Source organism: Phocoena sinus, chromosome X, assembly GCF_008692025.1.
Source record: "Phocoena sinus isolate mPhoSin1 chromosome X, mPhoSin1.pri, whole genome shotgun sequence".
Classification (NCBI taxonomy): domain Eukaryota; kingdom Metazoa; phylum Chordata; class Mammalia; order Artiodactyla; family Phocoenidae; genus Phocoena; species Phocoena sinus.
This window is the reverse complement of record NC_045784.1, coordinates 93,872,176-93,895,027: the sequence shown is the minus strand read 5'-3', so window position 1 is coordinate 93,895,027 and position 22,852 is coordinate 93,872,176. Positions and strand designations below refer to the sequence as shown.

The 22,852-nt window shown below is 42.1% G+C and overlaps 1 protein-coding gene across 17 annotated transcripts in view; it reads right to left on the bottom strand.

The window, feature by feature from the left end:
• The window catches only part of TMEM164 (transmembrane protein 164), a 176,612-nt gene that overhangs the window by 68,312 nt on the left and 85,448 nt on the right, over positions 1-22,852 (bottom strand). For all 17 annotated transcript variants that reach the window (XR_004348049.1, XR_004348047.1, XR_004348048.1 and 14 more), the window contains one exon: positions 12,464-12,530. Coding sequence is in view for 14 of the 17 variants with exons in the window: in XM_032619627.1 (XP_032475518.1) it covers positions 12,464-12,530 (67 nt within the window). In the remaining 3 variants the exon portion in view is untranslated. The remainder of the gene's footprint in view (positions 1-12,463; positions 12,531-22,852) is intronic.

Below are 22,852 nucleotides of genomic sequence, written 5' to 3'. Positions count from 1 at the left end.
ATTCCTCCAATGAGTTGAGGCCTTATAGGTCTTAGGTTCTAAAGGAGAATAAGTAATTCTGCGCTGAGAGGTCATCTGAATTGTGACACACAAACTAGTTTGAACTATTAAAAGAGTGTAATGGCTGGATGACTTGTACACGTAGCCCAGTAATCCCTGGCTGCTTCAATAAGAGCCATGAGTGCACCTCGTGTATGCCATCATAGACAGGGTCCCTGCATCTCCCTCTAGGTCAGCCTGTTGTCACAGGACACGTATTTGTGCTGTGGTTATTCCACGTATGGGAGCTGACTGATGGGAAGGCTGTCTAGCCCCTGACCAGAGGAGGTGGGTGCTCCCCCAGTTCTGGCTGGACAGTGGGGATCCTAGCTCTCCCGCTACCCTTGCCTCCCTGGTCCTTCTTCCCTCCTGCACTGGCATTGCAGGGCAGGCGAAGTAAAACTGAATCACATCTGGAACGACTCTTCTTGTCTAAGGGCCTACTCAGTTAAAGGAAAAAGAATCTTCCCTGGTTCCACCTTTGGAACTAAGAGTTTAGTCTTTAACCACATGAAAGCAGCCTGCCAGGATAAAGTTCCAGGCCGTATTTTACAATGGACAGCTCTGGCCCTGCGTCTGCCAACAGCAACCCCCCTGGTCTCTGCTCCACAGAGCAAGTCGCCATCCCTTTGCTCAAGATTGGAAACAGAACAGGGCCCATCCCTTTGGCCCAAGTTGCAGCTGGCTTCTGGCCTAGCTTGGAGAGCAGGAAAACAGCAGCTACACACAGTGAATGTGGTTCCATACCCAAATGGGAGTGGCCCAATTCTTCTGACACAGTCTAGATCACCTACAAATTAGCCCTCTTTGTCATCGGCTACACATGCGCACGCACACACATCCCTAAAGCCCTCTTCATCAATTACCGTATCCACTGGTTGTGTTTCAGTGTGCCTCGGGAAAATGGAAGTGGAGAGCAGTATTCATGGCTACTTGGAAACGAATCCTGGAAATCAGAAAGTTACGGATAAACCCCTTTCCCGGCCAAAGATGTCCTGGTGGCTCCTGGAGCCACCAGTCTGTACCTGTCACAGGGCAGGGAGCTGCTGTGAATCCGAGAGTTGTGGGTTTCTCCTGCTTTGAGACTCACCGCCCTCGAAGGAGGAGAGGGGTGGGCTCTGGATCAGCAGGGGGAGGGAAGCAGCATTCCCCCCACCCTCCTGTCAGCCGGACCTCTGCTCCCATGGGACGGTCCCCACAGAGGGCAGCCTGTGAGTCAGACCAGAAGCAGGGAGGAACCAGGCAGCTTCTGGAAGATTCATGGTCTTCTCTTCCTCTCCATTCACCCTCCAAATAGCCATTTCTAAGTGGCTGTCATCTTAAAAAAGAAAGCATACTCCTTGGTCTATATGGACATGTTCCGCTTCTTTAGAGCCCCCCTCTATATCTCCCTACCCCCGCCTATTTTGGGCCAACATAATTTACAATTCCCAGAAATGCCTGAGAAGCAGCGTATGCACTTCTGGTGCCAAGCCTGACCGGTTTTACAGATTTTCATTTAGCAGGTGTCTGTTGCTAAATCAGTAGCAGCTGCTAATTGCTTTTCCTCCCTCGAACCTTCAGACAGAATGAAACATCTGGTGTTCTCTCACTTTGGGTTAAAATCAGATACCTTATCATCCCTCCTTTGGGTTCCATTTTTATTAAAAAAAGCTGTCAGCTGATGCCTGGAACAGGCAGCAGAGAGCAAGCCCGCCCCAGAAGCAGGGGAATGATTCTAAGGGCAACCCAGCAGGATGAGGCTGCCTTCCATTCCCAGACCTCAGGCACAGATGCAGGGTAGCTCGTGCACCAGTCCCCACAAGGTGGAGCTTTAAGCCCATGGCCGCCCAGGTTACTCGGGGCTTCATTTCTTGAGCAAGGAATCTGTTCCAAAGCGGGCACCGCACCCTATGTCCCAGCCCGCTCGCCTCTTTAACATGCACATGCTTCTACCGCCATGAACGGGAATCTCAGGGGGAATAAACTATATATGCCAGTGTTCTGTAGCTTTTTCAGCCACCTTTTGGTTTGGGTTTTCTTTTCCCCCTTGCCTTGTTGGCAAGGCCCCAAATCTGCTTCTTGATTCTAAGCCAAAACCATTCTTAAAGGTACCTTAATAGCAACTCAGATATTTTACATTATTAATAAATAATAATTTTAGCTAAACTTTATTGAGCACTTACTATTTTTTTTTCAGGAAAACAAGGTTCATCATACTCATAGGTCAGAAATAGGAGGCACCCACGCCGTGCAGAGCCACACGGGGAAGCACCAGTGTTGGTCAGGAGGCAAAGGGACAGTAGCGAGGGGAGAGCCTAGGCCATGGCCTTCATTAGTTTCTGCATTTCTGCAGGTCAGGCAAGGCAGGGCAGGGTAACAAGTTAGGACTGCTTAGTTTGAATAATTACAGCAGGCTCTAAGCGATAGGAGTGGTCCCTGGTTGCCTGGTACCTGGTCCTGGGATGACCAAGGCAGAGGAATATTGCTTCCAGGGGGGTGAGGGCCAGATGGTGCAGGTATGGCTCTGGATTGGTGAGTTTTGAGCATTTACTATTGTGCATCAGGCATTACCTTATTGAAGATTTAGGAATTATTAAGATAGTCCTCATTTTACAATATGAAACAGGCTCAGAGAAGGGCTATTGATGTTGTGGAAGCAAGACTGGAACTGTGTTCTGGCTGGCTGGCTTAGAAACCTGTGCTCCGCTCACTGGGTATTTGATAATATTAAGGAATTACTGATAATGATTATAGATATGATAATGGAATTGTGGTTATATATATATATCCTTATATTTTAAAGATGTATAATGAAATATCTATAGTTAAAATTACATGAAATTTCCCTTAAAATCATCCAGGCATAAGAGTGAGTGGTGGGAGGACGGGGGTGGGGGAAGCAGTTTGAGGTAGAATAAGGCGTATTGATTAAAAAAACATTGGCTATGAGTTGATAATTGTTGAAACTGGGTAATGGATGCACTCGGATAATTTTCTTTTTCTACTTTTACATATGTCTCCATTTTCTTTAATATAAAATTACAGATCTATAGAATTATACACATACTATCCACTGCATTTTAGAACCTCCTGACTTAAGACTTCCCCTGCCCCAAACTTCTTTGCTGGGTCAGCTCCTCTGGCCTGCTCCTACCATCAAAGTTTCCTCAGCTGGTACCAGTGCAGCACTGGGACTCAGAAGCGACCACCCTCCCCTTGGACTTATAAACCCTCAGTTTGTCTTCAAGTCTCCAGTCACTTTACTCAAGGTCCTAGGTGCGTGGGACATAAAGGGAGGCTGGGAGGACAGCTGCTTTGGGAAATAGTTTGGCAGTTCCTCAAAAGGTTAAACGCGGAGTTACCGTATGACCCAGCAATTCCACTTCTAGGTATATACCCCAAAGCAGTCAAACAGATACATTTACAGAAATATTGACGGCAGCACTATTCACAATAGCCAAAAGGTGGAAACAACCCAAATGTCCACCAGTGGATGAATGGATAAACAAAATGTGACACAACCAACAGGACCTACAGTATAGCACAAGGAACTACACTCGATATTTTGTAATGACCGATAAGGGAAAAGAATCTGAAAAACTGAAGCACTGAAGCTAGCACAACATTGTAAATCATCTATACTCCAATCTTCTAGAAATGTGGTATATTGTACAAAGGAATATTATTCAGCCATAAAAAGGAACGAAGTACTGATACATGCAACAACCTGGATGCACTTGAAAACTTTATGCTAAGTGAAATAAGTCAGTCAGAAAAGGCTACATATTATGTGATTCCATTTACATGAGATGTCCACAACAGGAGATTAGTGGTTGAGAGAGAGAAAGGAGATTAGTGGTTGCCAGGGTCTAGGGAGGGGAGAGCAGAGATGTCACTAATGCTTTTTTGGGGAATGATGAAAATATTCTAAAATTAAATAGTGGCAATGGTTGACAACTCTGTAATACACTAAAATTAAACATTGAATTGTACACTTTAAAAGGATAAATTTGTATTATGTAAACTATATCTCAATTAAACTCCCCTCAAAAAAATGATTAAAGGGAGAAAGAAATAGGCAAGGATTCATTTGTGGAGTGCTTTTAAATGTTCGAAGCTCTTTGCTAACTCTTCTTCGTTATCTTTTGTTGTCTGCTATCTTTTCTTCCATAACATCTGTGAGGTAGATGTCACTAAGCCCATTTGACACATGGGGAAACTGATGCTTGATGAGGTGAAATGAACTTGGTCAGAGTCCCAAATCCCAGTCAGCAGTAGCTGCACACTGGAATTGCCTGGGGTGCTTTTTGGAAAGCTTTACATCTTGAAATTGGCTCTGGTCTTGGAATTAGCTCTGGTGATTCTACGGTACAGCCACGGTTGAGAACCACTTGTCCACAGACTGGAGAGAGTAAACTCGCCCACTAGCTAAGGCTTTTACTGCATAAAGAAACACTGCTTGGGGGTGTGACACGCTCAAGGTTGAGCGAGAAGTGTTGGTTGGACGAGCCAGAGGCTGTGCCTTCTAATCGCTTTTTAGGAATAGAACCAAGGCAAAGAACTATTAAGCTCTGGAGGCAGAGGCTACTGCCTGCCATTCTCATTCACGGCTGCCACCTTCCCTATGGGTTGGGGGGCTTGGGCGTCACTGACAAACCCAAAGGTCTCGATGTTTCATTCAAATGGGAAGAAGCACCAGGTGTGGGCCTAATTCACCTGTCATGAGGGAGGAGAGGGAGCTGGCCAGTTCCCTAATCAAACAGGCTGTCTGGGAAACAAATGCAAAAAAAAAAAAAAACACCAAAGGTGCCATTAGTCCATGTGGAAAAGAAATCCTGCCAGGGAATTTTAATCTCACTCGGCAAGGCTAATTCTGAAACAAAGCCCACTTCACTTCACCATCACCCAACCAGGAAGCTGGGGCCAAGGCCCTGAAAGCTAACATCAAATAGCACATGCCAATAGGAACACGCCTCGATTTCTAAGATAATGTTAGGAATAGTAGTAACAACGACAGCATCTGATACTTACTAAACACTTCCTATGTGCCGGACACCGGGCTAAGTGCTTACCCCACATATCTCAATTCATCTGAGCACCAATCTACAGATAAGAAAATGATATATATGGAATCTAAGAAAAAAAATGTCATGAAGAACCTAGGGGTAAGACAGGAATAAAGACACAGACCTACTAGAGAATGGACTTGAGGATATGGGGAGGGGGAAGGGTAAGCTGTGACAGGGTGAGAGAGAGGCATGGACATATATACACTACTAAACGTAAAATAGATAGCTAGTGGGAAGCAGCCGCAAAGCACAGGGAGATCAGCTCGGTGCTTTGTGACCAGCTAGAGGGGTGGGATAGGGAGGGTGGGAAGGAGGGAGACGCAAGAGGGAAGAGATATGGGGACATATGTGTATGTATAACTGATTCACTTTGTTATAAAGCAGAACCTAACACACCATCGTAAAGCAATTATACTCCAATGAAGATGTTAAAAAAAAAAAACTTAAAAGCTTAAGAAAATGAGGTCACAGAAGTTTGTAACTTACCCAAGGTCACATGAATAAAGGCAGAGGAGCCAGCCACAAAAGCAAGGACAGGCTGGCTCCAGGGCCAGCAACTTGACCACTACATTATGCTAACTCTTAACAACCAGGCAGAGACAAGAAGACCTTGAGAATACGCTGCAAACAATGTGAACAGTTGTCACTGCTCAATGTTTTCTGTTCTATTTTGGTGTTTTCCTGTATTTTCTTTTTTTTCCATTATGAATATATTACTTCTGTAAAGAAAACGTTTATATAATTGTAACGGCAGAGGCACAAAAGCCTCATGCTTTGTAGTGTTTTTTTTTTCTTGTTAAAACGTTGAAAAACAACCACTTTTGCATTGGTAGTGATTATTTTTCTATTTCTACTTTTCCGTATTTCACAAATTTTCTTCAGTAAATATGTCTTCAGCTGTAATCAGGAAAACGTCATTATTTTATTAATTTTTTAAAAATATCATTATTTTAAGTGGTTTAAGAAATAATTCACCTGGGAAAAATATCATCTATCGTCCCTCTGTCTTCATACCTAAGATTTTATCCTGGACATGTGTATGAAAGATCCCTGGAATTCCTCTGAGCAAGACAGAGGTTCGAGTTGACTGACTAATTCACTTACACTCTCTGTGGATACCTACGATGTGCTGGGTGCCCTGCAGGGGACAGATACCACAAAAGACCCCATCCTTGCCTGAAGACACTAGTTACGATGCAGTGCTGAGAGCCTGGCAACAGGCTGAATATACAGTCCAACGAAACTATGGAATGCTGAGCAGCTATTGGAAAAGAATGAGCTACAACATCCATACCTGAAGAGATTACAGATTCTACTGTTAGGTTAAAGGAAAATACTCTGGAGGGATGTTTATAGTGCAATGCCAGTAGTGCAAGAAACCTAGACCCAAACAAACCAACAACCCTAGAAATGTGAACATCTTTATCTGCATTTACGAGCAAAAGAAAAATGTGGCAACATATACGAACCCTTAATACAACTTACCCATGGGGGGACAGGATTGAAAGTTGATGGGGTTAAAAGATTGGCTTTCTCTTTATACTCATCTGTTTAAATGGTTTTTCAAGGAGCGTGTATTATTTTTGCAAAAAAAAAAAATTCTTGAAAGTATAATCAATCCTCCAAATCTCTAATGGATATTGTAGAAAATTTCTGCAAAGACTTGACTTGGCTTAATACTTGAAAATCAATCTTATCAATTAGGAAAGAGGAGGAAGGAAGCCCATGAGGTTTGGTATCAGAAAGACAGAAGTTCTCAGGCCAGTTCTGTCAATTCCTGTGTGTCCCTGGGCAAGTTAGTTAAACTTTCTAAGGCCTACCTGTAAAATGGAGACACTAATGAAACCAAGCGCAGTCATCAGCTAGATTCCTTAAACCATAACTCGCTTAATAAATAATATTCTGTAACCTGCCTTCACCGACCAAGCTCGCCTTAACTATTCTTACAAACTGTATACCCTCCAAGCTGCTTAAAGATTATATCACAAGACTCCTTTAACCACCCCCGACAGAGGTGTTAAGTTGTTTTTCAGGAACGTGGAACTAGTCTTGCCCAGTTGAAACTGGTCGAGACCGCCAACCATTCAACTGGGCCTGAGAGTGCCTGGTGCATAACCTTTTGATATCAGAGGGCCAAAAACTCCACCCTCAGATCGTGCTAAGGTCACCATTTTTCTGAACATGCAGTCCATGAAGAAGCATGTAACTCAGATACACTTGCACAGAACACAGATTACTTCACCTTCTTGCCACCAATCATTTTACCCCAGGCCTCAGACCACCCTCCTTCCTTGTCCCATAAATATCCTGAGCCCCTCGCCTTGCGGGAGGTGGATTTGAGATTTGCTCTCCTTGCTTGGCTGCCTTGTGAATAAATTTTTCTCTGTGGCAAACCTCAGCATCTCAGCATTTGGCTTGCTTTTGTGGTTGCGAAGTCCCATCTACTTGCAAGGAATTCTTAGTAGTGGTGGAAAAGCTAAGAAATACCCATAAAATCTAAACACTACAAGGGCTAGAAGATGTGACAGAAGCGGTGTCACGGGATGTCTTCTGGTGATTGGCAAATAAGGGGCAAAGTCTATATATACGAACTGGAGTTCATGACTCTCCACTCTGCTCTTCAGACTCTCGATGAGGAGTTTACTGGCTCCTACCTCCACGCCGCTGGCCCCGGCATTCCTTTGGTTGAACTACCTCCTTCCTCTGCAATTTGCATGCACATTCTAATAGCATTTCAAGGTTTGGTTCAGGCTTTACTTCTCCATGAAGCCTTTCTGGACCACTGCATCCAACGACCTCTCCAGGAGACAATGCATTAGAGTGCAAAGTCCTCGGGTTTACCTTTAGTACCTACAAACCACGTAACCCTGAGCAAGTCATTTAGCTTCTTTGAACTTCAGTTTCCTCATAGGGAAAATCGGGTTCTTGTGAGAATTAAATAAGAACATCCATAAATCGCCTGGCACATGGTAGGTGCTCAAAAAATGCTGCTAATATTAATCCTTTTCCCGTTTTTTAGAGGTCAGAACAACTGCAATTTAGCGATTGAGCCTGAATTGCCTTTTGCAATTTTCCTTTTTCACCATTTTGACTCTAACATTGCCATCACCTCTCAGGCACTTATGCCTCATCTTTCTAACTAAACTGCAAGTTCCTTGAAGGCCAGGAATGTATTCTGGTTGCTTTTGCATCTCCTGCAGCATACGGCACATCTCCTGCAGCATACGGCACAAAAGCACTTAACTTTTCTGTGTTAAGTGCTCAATAAAAATCTGGACTGACTGGTATGGCTGGGCTGTATTCATGGAGGATGTAAGACCCTCAGAGGTTAATCTTGAAGTACAGGCAGCAATTAGACATATTCTAGGGCAGGCCCTAGAATTTGGCGGAAGCCCAGGCCTTCTCACCACCTTCCGCATCCCTGCACACTTGGCACTCATCTGATCAGAAACACGCTGGTGTTTGTAGAAGGTTGAGGCGCAATTTTGCCCAAATCAATTCTTCAGAAAGCTAAGGCCTCTTCTGAAAACAAGCTTTTTCTATTTTAAGTACTATTAAGAAAGCAAAGGGAATTATAGTTTTACTTCTTTGAGCTTAAATAAGAAAAAGAATTCAGATAGCTAAAAATTACATTAACTTATCGGTCACATTACTTTAAAAAAAACCCCTCAAAATTATCCTAAAATGTCTTGTATTTGTAATGTACAATTTTTCTGTTTCAAAAATGCAAAAAAAAAAAAAAGCAAAGGGACGTTCTGTCCGTAGTTCAGGTCCAAAGCCCCAAACTCTAACTTTTTAAAATAGCTCAATTTCCCACTCACAGAAATAACTTTTCTAGGTCAATTAGCATGTTTCAATATGCCAATCAGCAGAGTGAGAGCCGATCTGCATTGGTGACAGCAAAGTTTTCCCAGAAGCCCACATGGGTACAAGGTGTGCCGGCAGCAGTTACATCCCAAGAACATTGAAATAATGATTGTGGATGGGGAGTAGTCACCCCAGTAATGAAAAAATCATTACTAACCTCTTCCACTCAGTCTGCGAGTTAGGAACATTCAGGAGAACCATCTAACAGAGCAAAAGAACTGGGTAAAAGGGGAGGGGTGGTAAAGGAGGAAAAAAGGAACTAATGTAACAGATCAACATGGATACACAATAATGGGCAATTTTGATAATGAAATAATAATATACTTGAGGCTTTGAGCCTTGAAGAAGAAAGGAGCTCGATGAAAAGAATCATTATTCTTCTTCTCCTTATTATTCTAGTAGAAGACAGATGGCTGCAAACATAAATACTGGCCAGGCCAGAGTCTCTGGTCTGAGAAGGGGGCTGATACAGTTTCTTTTCTGTTTCCAATCTCCCTTGCTCAGAACACATCGCATTTATAAGAAACTGTCATGGGCATTTCAGGGCAAAAGGCACAGGTCTGGGGATGCAGCTTGGACCCAGTGCCTCATTCTGAGGACCAGACCACCAGCTTTGCAAGGTAAGAGCTATAACTCAAAAGCTAATATGCAGCCAAGTTCCATAGGCACCCTACTTAACCCACCCCGCCCCCAGCCTCTTGGCTTGCACTTTCCAGAAGGTGGTTTAGCCTGGCGTGGATGACATTCTTTGCAAAGTCCCAGGCATAGATAAGGAACCCCATCACCATCAGACCAAAAAGTCACTGGCTATAACAAGGAGCTCACAAAATAGGTAGCTCATCTATTCTCCAAGCCATGGACTACTGACAGCTTGGGCTGGAGGGATCTTAACATGGGATCCATGGATGGGCTTATGGGCAAAAGGGGCAGGAGGTGGCAGTCTGTGTCCCCCCTGAAATTGTATGCAAACCTGTCTCTGCGCATCTGGGAAGAGGCTCTATGGTCCTCATCAACTTATCAAAGAAGCCTATGACCCAACGCTTTTAGATGGAGAGAAGCTAAGCAGCATCTCCAGCATCTTGACTCACTAGTATTCAAACTCACACTGAATTTCAATCAGACAATAGGAAAAGGGCTCTGAAGTCTGAGTCAGGAGACCTGGGTTCGAGGCGCACCCACCTTGGCTTTTTAGGCAAGTCATTTATCCATCTGAGTTCCCCCTCTAGAAGATTAGACCAGACAAGCTTTCAGCTCTCTGCTGATCTAACAATAGTTCCATGATGCATTTCCCCTCCTTCCCTCCAAGAAACAAAAGGGAAATCGCCCTTGAGACACTTCATCTGAAGCCAGAAAGAGACCTACTCTGAAATCCTGGAGGCAAAGAGCACTTACTTGTAATATGGGCCATTGGAATACACGTTCCTTCTTCTAAGGTGTCAGCTTCTAAGATGAAGAACCAGGAGGAAGTTGGATCTGGGTATTCTCTAGCTGGTCTGCAAACCCCAGTGCCAATGAGGCACAGGACAGAGTACTACAGCACATGGAAATTCACTGATGACCCAAATCCTTTAGCTGACTCTGGCAACTTCCTCCAACTCCCTCACTCTCTGTCTTTATATATGTGAGTGTATGTATGTCTGTGTTACTGGAATACACACCAAGTAGTTCATCCTACTTTCCTTGTTTCCTCATTATAGCTAATTAGGAAAAAAAGGATTAAAAAGATGAAGGGCCAAGAAGGAAGGAAGGGCAAAAGAGAAGTCAAAAGCTGACGTCCTGCCTAACTGGATCATCAGGCTTAAAGAGTTGCCTACCTTCCTGTGTCTGATTTTAAGTCAAATAAGAGGTCTGAGTTCAAATAAGGGGTTGCAAAGCAAAAAGTCTGGAAAGCCAGGGTAACCCAGGAGTGGTCCCAACCACTTAAAATAACCAGACCAAGACCAAAGCCAATTGTCAAGACATATGCAAATGGAGCCACCATTGTGAGCTTTTATCGGCTTCATTATTTACCAGAGTGATTGGAATCGCTAGTTAAGAGAGAGCTCATCAAAGAAATTTCAATGTTAAGGAAAGTTACTTGGACATTCTTGATAAGCTGGCTGGCTATAGCTTGACATTTATTTGAAAAGTATTAGGTATCATAACAAATATAATAGAAAATCTGCCATTAGAGAGGGGAAGAAGGGCAGAGAGGGAAAGGGAGGGAAGGAAGGAAGGAAGGAAGGAAGGGAGGGAGGGAGGGAGGGAGGGAGAGAGGGAGGAAGGGAGGGAGGAATTTCTACTGATGTATATATAATAGGCACCTAGAAAAGTATAACCATCATAAGGGTATACATGAGTATTTGTGGAGAGGGAGTGACTAAATCCTCAGAGAGAGTGAAGTGTAGCTGTGGTTGTAGGATCTGAGGCTTAGTCTCCACTCCCAACTCTGCCACTTAGAATTTGTGTGTCTCCCTGAATGTCAGTTTCTTCTATAACAAGAGGCCATAATACTTGCCCTCACCCAGCTTAATATCTACGTTACACAATTGTTATTGGAAAAGACCTTGTAAACTATGAAATGCTATCCAAAGAGGAAGGGTTATCGTTATGAGATTTAAACTATGATCTTAACGCACGAGGCAAATTTAAGTCATGAAAACAGAAAGCAGTAGGAAGGATTTCACAGGTGATTTCTTTCCCTGAGCTTTCTAACCCAGCCTGCTAATCCCTCTGCAGTCCCACATGTGGGAGTCTGAGGACAGGGCCCAGCCACTCCTGTAGCTTCTGCTTCCCTCTGCACTGGTTCATCACCCAGCCACCTGCCACAGGGGGATTCTACCTGCTAGCCACTGGGGGAACGTGTGGGCCAGACTTCCCTGTGGGTTTGGAGGAACAGGGAAGAAATCCGGTTCTTGCCCAAAGGGGCCTTTGGCAAAGCAGACTGGCTTTGAGGCTCCCCAGCAGATTATTCTGGACCAATGTGGCTGAGTCCACACTAGAGGCCCTTAGAACACCTAGAAGCCTCTGTCGAATGGGTGGGGCCCCCTTTCTCTTCACCAAACCCTTCCAAGAGCCTCTGTAGGCTTTTCTGGTCCGTTTTGGTTCTGGCCTAAACCCTTATTAAAGCCCTAGAGTTCCACACAATACTCTCGGCCCCATCAAGCTCCACTGTATCCAAACAGGGCTGCATCAAACCTCAACATTGAATGTGTAGATATTTAAAAACTTACATGGAGGGGTAAGGGGTAGAAACGACTATGTGTAAAATAAATAAGCTATAAGGATACACTGCACAGCACAGAGAATATAGCCAATATTTCATAATAACCTTAAATGGAGATTAATCTATAAGAATATTGAATCACTATGTTGTACACCTGAACCTGATATAATATCGTAAATCAACTATACTTTAATAAAAAATAATTAAAAAAATTAAAACTCACACGGGCACATGAGCTAAGGACGAGTAAGCAAATACCGTTTTGTACGTCGCTGGTATGTTCCTAGAAGAGGTTACTTACCAGCCGCGTATTTACCACAGGAAACAGCAGGGCAAGAAGAGCTCCATTTAACATGTGCATCTGTAGCCTGGAGAGGAAAAGAGACAAAGTGCAGGTCACACCCTGACTCTGATGCAGAGGCAGACAAAACTGTGTCAGGTTATGCCATGGCAGATGGGAGAGCGTGTAAACAAGTGGCTCTCTGTGTAAAATGGCACTGGAGTTGGCACACGCGCAGAAATAAATGAAAAGCAGCATATTTTGCATTGACTGAAATATTCTGAAGAGCACCACCGCCACCTCAAAATCCCCCAACCACTTTGTGAACACGCTTTGGTTACAACACTTCATTGCATAATGAGCTCTGGGCTCCCTGAACATGCGGTCAGTCGCAATCTCAGCTCCAACTGCTGCGGCTCAGGCAGCATTACGAAGGGGAACTGCGGGAGCCAGGTGTTATTACACTAGTGTGTTATTACAGTAGAGACCTGTTTCTTAGAGCAAGGCTGCTTATTTCCACAGCCATGCCCATGGCTTCTCCCGAGACAGAGACCTGGGCATAAAAAGGCTAGCTAATACAACCCAGGGAGCCAACTGCGTTTGCAAATGCGCTCTCCCACCTTCTTAGAAACACCTTCAGGGGCTGCTGCAGGAGGTGGGGAGGGCAGAAGTGGCAGCCTTCCAAACCTTCTTTCATCTATTTTACATACTGGGTTCTGTGATTTAAAAGCAAAACACAAAAGAAAAAAGAGACAGAGACAAGAAAACCACGGGTCTCCAGCATCGGGTAGGGATACCGTTTCCCAAGTCCAGACTTGTTAAAACCCACACTAGGAACCCTTTGTAAGGGGGTTCCTGATTGGCTTAAGAACAAGCAAGTCAGGAACAAATTCTGCTTGTGTGAGCTGTGGGGATGGATTTAAGCAGCTTCCTTCATCCGGGCAAGTGGTCCTTTACTACTGAGGGAGAAGCAAAGAATGACAGTCTGTTCCTCCTGGAGAAAAGCTAATTTGACGGGTCATGTACAACCATCGCTGAGTCAACGTGGCTTCTGGACCTCAAGCTCACTCTCACGCTCTCTCACACCCACACTCACAGCAGCCTCATGATACCATGATCTCTGTTATGCCCTGACTGGGACCTAGAAGAACTTAAGCTCTTCTCTTGGCGCTCACAGACGGGTGCCTAAGACTAACAGAAATGTTATAAGGAGCCCCAAGGGAACAGCACACAAGCCCCAAGGCTGCTGTTTGTTTCTTTCTGCTGCTTGTTGTTACCAATGCCGCGATGATGGTGATGACATGCACTTAACATATTCCAGGCAAGTATCAAATTAACTGCTTTAAGTAAATTCTCTCGCCGAATTTTTACAGCAATCTTACGAGATGGGTACAATTAGTGTTTGCATTTTGTGGATGAGGAAACCAGGCTCAGAAAAGTGAAGTGACTTTGTCAGCGTCACACAGAGGACAGTAGAGCCACAATGCAAACCCAGGTTTGTCTGACTCCAGACCCCTCTCACTGTCTTGTATCAGAGCCTGACTCCCTTCCTCCATTGCAAATATGACCTCAGGTAGAGAGTCACAGATGCTCCATTTTCTTTCCTTTTGGTTACAGGGGTCTCTCTTACCACCTCCTTGGAGGCACACCAATGCAATGTCCCTCCCTGGGTTGGCCAGTCTACCATGCTTTTACAACAGCATCCTTCTAGGGGGCACCCCATGCTCTCAGAAACTGTTAAAAACTCTGGCTCGAGCCTCAATGCCTGGAGCAGGGCTCATTAACAGCCGTTCCAGGGCTGGGGTGAAGTAACATTTGGCCTAACTCTGCCCCCTGGACCCTCCTAAGTGACAGCCACAGCAGAAACACTCGCCCTGGGAGAGGAAACATCTCACTGATAGTCGAGGTAAAGCTGAACTCTAGTGCCAGGCTTTGCCACTGACCTTAAAAGAATGCTGGCATTTACACAAGGCCGAGTAGATATTTGGGCAACAAAAGTTAAATCTTGAGGATAATGGAACTGATCCCAAAGGCCCACGGAAGGCCAGAGATAAAGAAGATAAAAGCCAACATCAAGATTCAAAATAACCAATAAATTCCTAGATAAAGATAAGCCTTGTTCTGGGTCCTCAAAATTCAGTTCCACAAGCTACATACAGACCAAAGGGTGAATTACACTTAATATATAAAAGGGTCTTGCATATCACTAATTATAAAACATATCTAACATATATTGAGCACTTTCATGTGCCAATCACTGGACTAAGTATTCAAATGCATCATCTCATTTAATCCTCACAGTTTTTATGATAATCAGCATCATTTTCAATTTCACAGCTAAGAAAACCAAAGCACTAAGTGATTAAGTGACTTGCCCAAGATCAAACAGATAATAAATAAGTGGCAGAGGGAGAAGTCACACTCACCAAGTTTCAAGACCGTGTTTTTGCTGCTGTACCCTGCACTTCAAATCCATGATATGAACATTACACATGTTGCGTGCGTGCGTGCGTGCGTGCGTGTGTGTGTGTGTGTGTGTGTGTGTGTCAGACAACAGACCAGGTAGGAAAAAAGGTTCTGGGATGCCCATGGGACAGGGAAGGTCATGCCTAAGAGCGACGGAACCCCTAGTGTGTTCTGTTGCAAAACTGCCCCAATTACACAGCTTCACTGGCCTCTACAGACCCAGGGCACAGCCCAACAGGTAAATGACTGACCACATCAGAGGCAAAGGCTTTTGCTTTTGCTTTATACCACCTCCAGCCTGCCACTCAGATTTCTATTGGGTATTGGAAATAGAAAATGAACCACTAGAAAATTCAGTGAGAGTTCCTTCATCTGTACAACGGGAATAATAGCAGTACCAACTCACAGAATTATTATAAGGAGTTGATATGTATAAAGTGCTTTAAAAAGTACATGGCATACAGTAAGACTCAGACACATGTTTCTTAAATAAATGGTGAAGAGCTCACCTAAAAGCCTCATATTAAAAGGCGAGAGGGATCATGAACCATGGAGGAAAGTCGAACTGTTTTAAAAATTCGACGTGTGAGAAGGAGATCGGGAGAGAGCAAAAGGACAGACTGAAGGCCAGAACCAAAGAGTAGAGCTTGGAGATGGACTCCAGGTCAGTTCGTCACACTTATAAATCTTCTTCTTGCTGGCTAGAACACTTGGCCATTACCACTGTCACAAATATTCTGTCAGCTTTTTCTGTTTCTGTGTAGGATACTGTACTAAGTTACCTTAGTTGGTAACAACCTGGGGCAATATGGCAAGTGTTATGGGTTTGATTCTCTTTCAGGTCAGTTCATTTCATTAAATTTAGTCCACACATATTAGTCCCTTAGTGTGTGTCTAATATCGCTCCTGGTGCTATAGAGAAAAGGAGATCAATATAATTAAGACCTAGTAGTTGCCTTCAAGAAGCTGACAATCGTATTGAGAAGCCAAGAAATAAAATAACTAGAGGAAATGTATTATAATGGTTAAGAACTTGGTTTGGAACTAAACCTACATTCAAATCCCAGCTCTACCATTTACTGGCTGAGTTGACTCTGGACAAATCACTTAAAATGTGTGATTCAGAAACTTCCCTGGTGGTCCAGTGGTTAAGACTCTGCGCTTCCACTGCAGGGGGCATGGGTTTGATCCCTGGTCAGGGAACTAAGATCCTGCATGCCCCACGGCATGGCCAAATAAATAAATAATAAAATTTTCAAAAATAAAGAAAAAAATATGTGATTCTGTCTCCTCAGTAATAAAATGGGGCTAATAACAGTATCAACTAAAAGAGTTGTTGAGAGAATTTAATGAGGTAAGACCATGTAAAGTGATCAACATAGTGCCTAGGACATAGTAAGCACTCAATACATGATCACTATTACAATCCTTAATAAAGCAAGGTAAATGAATATCACATTATTATTCACAATGATAAATGAAGTTATTAAAAAACCCTCATCAGGGCTTCCCTGGTGGCGCAGTGGTTGAGAGTCTGCCTGCTGATGCAGGGGACATAGGTTCGTGCCCCGGTCCAGGAGGATCCCATGTGCCGCGGAGCGGCTGGGCCCGTGAGCCATGGCCGCTGAGCCTGCACGTCTGGAGCCTGTGCTCTGCAACGGGAGAGGCCTCAACAGTGAGAGGCCCGCGTACCACAAAAATTAAAAAAATAAAAAAATAAAAAAAAAAAAAAACCCTCATCAAATGACATATTTGAATTTAGCACTTGATTATAACCAAGAATCAAAAGACATGGAACAGATAAAGTTCTCTGAGTGCCTGGAAAGGAAAATTCATAGAACGAAATTCTCAAAGGAAGTTATAAAATATTTTGAACTGGACAAAAATTAAAATACGATATGCCCAAATGGGTGAGATGCTTATAACATGAAATTCTTATATTAGGAAAAAAGTATGGTCTCAAAGCAGTAACCCAAGATTCCACCTTAAGAATCCAAAAACAAGAAGAGCAAAATAAACCCAAAGCAAGCAGAAAGAATGAAATAATAAAGAGCAGAAATCAATGAAAGTAAAAACAAAAACAATAGAGAAAAATCAATGAAACCAAAAGCTTGCCTTTGAAAAAGGCAATATAATTGAGAAACCACTAGGCAGAATGACATGGATAAAAAGAGAGAATGCAAAAGTTATCAATATCAGGAAGGAAAGAAGGGATATCACTACAGTCCCTCAGGAATTAAAAGGATAATAAGGATATACTATGAATATTTCTATGCACATAATTCAAGAACTTAGAACAAAATGGAGAATTTCCTCTAAAACAGCAAACCACTAAAACTCACCAAAGATGAAATAGATAACCTGCACAGTCCAAACCTTGCCATTTGTGACAACATGGATGGACCTTGAGGGGATCATGCTGAGTGAGGTAAGTCAGAAAGAGAAAGACAAATTACTGCATGATCTCAATTATATGTAGAATCTAAAACAAACAAATAAACAAAATAACAAACTCATAGATTCGAAGAACAGACTGGTGGTTGCCAGAGGGCAGGGGGTTGGGGGTGGGTGAAATGAGTGAAGGTGGTCAAAAGGTACAAACTTCCAGTTATAAAAGAAATAAGTCATGGGGATGTAATGTACAGCGTGGTGATGATAGGTATTGTACTGTATTATTTGAAAGTTGCTAAGAGGGCATATCTTAAAAATTATCATCATAAGGAAAAAATATGCAACTATCTGTGGTGATGGATATTAACCAGACTTATTGTGGTGATCATTTCACAATATATACAAATATGAAATCATTATGTTATATACCTGAAAGTAATATAATGTTATATGTCAAGTATATCTCAAGAAAAAAGAATCTGTAGTCAAAAATCTTCTGAATAAGACTCAGATGGCTCCAGTGATCAATTCTACCAAGTATTTATACAACCTGGTCCGGAAAATACAACAGAAGCAAGCATTTCTCAACTCATTTTATGAGGCTATTATTACCCGATACAAAACCTGGGGGGCAGGGGGAAGGGAAGTGGGAGGAGGAGGAAGAAGAGGAGGAGGTGGAAAACTAAAACTAAACTAATATCCCTCATGAACACAGACCCTCAATAATGTTAGCAAATTAGCAAATAAAATCCTCAATAAAATGTTAGCAAATCTAATGCAGCAGTATAAAAAGAACACTACTCTACGACTAAGTGGGGTTTGTCCTGGTAATGAAAGGTTGACTCAGTATCTGAAATTCAATTAATGAATTCTACCAAATTAACTGTGTAAAGAATAAAAAAGTATATGATCATATCAACTGATACAGAAAAGGCATTTGTCAAAATTCAACATCTATTTATGATAACAAAAATACCAACAAACTAGCAATAGGAGGGAACTTCCTCAACCTGATAAAGGACATCTAAAAATTACTATGCCCAAAACCATACTTAATGATACCGAATGCTCTCCCCATTAACATCAGGATCAAGATGAGATCCTGATCCTCAGCACTCCAATTCAACACCATGCCAGTAGTCTTAGCCAGTGAAATAAGGTAACAAAAATAATAGAGATTGGAAAGGAAGAAATAATACTATCTCTGTTTGCAAAGAATTATTATATTTGCAGAAAATCCCAAGGAATCAACAGGAAAGTTCCTGAAACTAATATATGATTTTAGCAAGGCTGAAGGATTGCAAGGTCAACACACAAACATCAATAACATTTCTACACAACAGTGGTGTAAAACTGGAAACCAAATTTTTTAAAATATATACTATTTACATTATCTTCCCCAAAACTGTAATACTTAGGTATAAATCTAACAATATATGTACAGAATCTGTACACTGAGAACTGCAAAATGCTGATTAAAGAAATCAGAGATCTAACAAAAAGACATACCATGTTCAAGGATTAAAGGGCCCATCATAAGAAAGATGTCAATTCTCGCCAAAATTATCTATAGATTCAATGCAATTCTGATCAAAATCTCAGCAGGATATTTTGTAGATACAGGCAAACTGACTCTACAATGTATATGAAAGGGCAAAGAAAGAATAGCTAAAATAATTTTGAAAACGTAGAAGGTAGATGAAAGAATCACACTACCTGACTGTAAGCCTTATTATATAAAATTATAGCAATCAAAACAATGCAATCTGGCCAAGAAAAGACACATCAAACGACAAAACAGAATAGCCCAGAAATAGACCCACACTGATAGATTTTGATTTGATTTGATTTTTCATCAGATTTGGAGGCCAGAAGGCAGTGGGGCAATGGGCAGATGTATATTCAAAGTGCTAAACAGGGGCTTCCCGGGTGGCGCAGTGGTTGGGAGTCTGCCTGCCGATGCAAGGGACACGGGTTCGTGCCCCGGTCTGGGAAGATCCCACATGCCGCAGAGCCATGGCCGCTGAGCCTGCGCGTCTGGAGCCTGTGCTCCGCAGCGGGAGAGGCCACAACAGTGAGGCCCACGTACCGAAAAAACAAACAAACAAACAAAGTGCTAAACAGGTGTGTGTTGGAGGGGGGTGCCTGTCAACCAAGAATCCTATATCCAACAAAGCTATCCTTCAAAATTGAGAGAGAAATTAAGACATTTCCAGAAAAGCAAAAACTGAGGGAGTTTGTTATGACTTGACCTGCCCCGCAAGAAATGCTAAAGGAAGTCCTGCAGGTTGAAATGAAAGAACACCAGACAGTAACCCAAAGCTGTATGAAGAAATAAAGATCTCAGTAAAGGAAAATACATGGGCAATTATAAAAGCTAGTACTAGTGTAACAGCAGTTTGTAACTCTAATTTTGTCTACATGATTTAAGAGATTTATACATTTTTAAAAACAATTATTAGTCTAAAAGTTAGTGTTACTGTAACTTTGGTTTGTAATTCCACATTTTGTTTTCTACATAATTTAAGAGACTAATGCATTTAAATAGATTAAGTTTGGAGGCATACATGTATAAAGATATAATTTTGTGACATCACTAACTGAAAGGGGTAGGCATGAAACCGTAAAGGAGCAGAGTTTTTGTATATTATTGAAATTAAGCTAATAAATTCAATATAAAATGTTATAACTTTAGGATGCTAAATGTAATCCCCATGATAACCACCAAGAAAATTGTTGGAGAACATATGCAAAAAGAAATGATTAGAGTATTAAATTGTTACACTACCAAAAAAAATCAGCTAAACACAAAAGAGGACAGTAATGCAGGGAATGAGTGACAGAAAGTTATAAAGCATATAGAAAACAAATAGCAAAATGACAGAAGCCCCTGCTTATTAGTACTAACTTTAAATGTAAATGGATTAAACTCTCCAATCAAAAGACAGAGATTGGCAGAAAGGATTAAAAAGAAAATATGATCCAACTGTATGCTGTCTACAAGAGACGCACTTTAGATCCAAAGACAGAAGTAGGTTGAAAGTGAAAGGATAGAAAAAGATATTCCATGCAAATGGTAACCAAGAGAGCAGAGGTGGCTATACTAATATCAGACAAAATAAACCATCAATCAAAAGAGTTTACAGGACTTCCCTGGTGGCGCAGTGGTTAACAATCCACCTGCCAGTGCAAGGGACACAGGTTTGATCTCTAGTCTGGGAAGATCTCACATGCCACGGAGCAACTAAGCCCGTGCGCCACAACTACTAAGCCTGCACTCTAGAGCCCACGCACCACAACTACTGAAGCCCGCACGCTCTAGGGCCCGCACACCACAACTACCGAGCCTGCGTGCTGCAACTATTGAAGCCCGCGCACCTAGAGCCCATGCTCTGCAACAAGAGAAGCCACCGCAATGAGAAGCCCACGCACCACAACAGAGAGTTGCCCCCACTTGCCACAACTAGAGAAAGCCTGCGTACTGCAACGAAGACCCAACACAGCCAAAAAATAAATTAAAATTTATAAATAAATAAATAAATGTCTGCCCAAATAAAAAGAGTTTATAAGACAAGAAAATTATTTACTAGTAAAAGGTTCAATACAGCAGGAAGATATGACAATTATAAACATGTTGGTACCTGATAACAGACCATCAAAATATCTGAAGAAAAAATGACCAAGTTGATGGTAGAAATAGACAGTTCTACAATAATTGTTGGAGACTTCAATACTCTACTCTCAGTAACAGATAGAACAGTCAGACAGAAGAAAAGCAAGAAATTAGAGGACTTGAACAGCACAAGAAACCAACTAGATCTAACAAACATATAGAGAACACTTTATGCAACAACAACAAAATTCACATTCTCTCAAGTGCATTTGGGACATTTCCCAGATAGACCATATGTTAGGTGGCAAACTAAGCTTCAACAGATGTTAAAAGATAGATATTACACAAAGTATCTTCTCTAACCATAACAGGATGAAGTTAGAAATCATTAACAGAAGTACAGTTGACCCTTGAACAACACGGGCAGGGGGTGGTTTAGGAGCACCAATACCCCAAGCAGCAGAAATCTGCATATAACTCTATAGTTGGCCCTCCATATCCAAAGTTCCATGTTCACAGATTTAACCAACCACAGATTGTACAGTACTGTAGTATTTATTGAAAAAAAATCTGTGTATAAGTGGACCCATGCAGTACAAACCCATGCTGTTCAAGGGTCAACTGAAAAATGGGAAAATTCACAAATTTGTGAAAATTAAATACATTCTTAAACAATCAATGGATCAAAGAAGAAATCACAAGGGAGAGTAGAAAATAAAATGCAAATCAAAATCATAATAAGATACTATCTCACACCATTAGAATGACTACTATCAAAAACAGAAAACAACAAATGTTGGCAAAGATATGGACAAATTGGAACTCTTATACACTGTTGGTGGGAATGTAAAATGGTACAGCTGCCGTGTAAAACAGTATGGCAGTTCTTCAAAAAATTAAAAATAGAATTACTATATGATCCAGCAATTCCAATTCTGGGCATATACCCAAAAGAATTGAAAGCAGGGTTTCTATGGGATATTTGTACACCGATGCTCATAGCAGCATTATTTACAATAGCTAAAACATGGAAGCAACCCAAGTGTCCATCAACAGGTGAATGGATAAACAAAATATGCTATATACATACAATGAAATGTCACTCTGCCTTAGACATTGTGACACATGCTACAACATGGATGAACCTTGAGGACATTTTGCTAAGTGAAATAAGCCAGTCACAAAAGAACAAATACTGTATGATTCCACTTGTATGAGGCACCTATCTAGAGTAGTCAAAATCGTAAAGACAGAAATGCTGGTTGCCAGGGACTGGGGATAGGAGGTAATGGGATTTATTGCTTAATGGATACAGAGTTTCCGTTTTTGCAAAATGAAAAGAGTTCTGGAGATGGATGGTGGTGATGGTTGCACAGCAACATAAATGTACTTAATGCCACTGACCCCGTACACTTTAAAAATGGTTAAGATGTTACATTTTATGTTGTGTATTTTTTTTTTTTTTTTTTTGCGATACGTGGGCCTCTCACTGTTGTGGCCTCTCCCGTTGCGGAGCACAGGCTCCGGACGCGCAGGCCCAGCGGCCATAGTTCACGGACCCAGCCGCTCCGTGGCATGTGGGATCTTCCCGGACCGGGGCACGAACCCGTGTCCCCTGCATCGGCAGGCGGACTCTCAACCACTGCGCCACCAGGGAAGCCCTATGTTGTGTATTTTATCATAATAAAAAAAGATCTCATAGAACTGTATGCCAAAAAGTCAACTCTACTGTATGATAATTAAATAAAATTCAAAAATATATGAGAAGCAAAACACTCAACTCTCCCAGCCTCAGCTTTTACACCTACAAAATAAGTGATCCTAGATTCTAAGCCTTTTAAATAGTGATTTTTCCCTCTAGTTTTAACACTAAAATTTTCCAACATACAGAAAAGTATAAAAATAATATAAAAGGAACCTCTGCATCCAGCATCCCACTT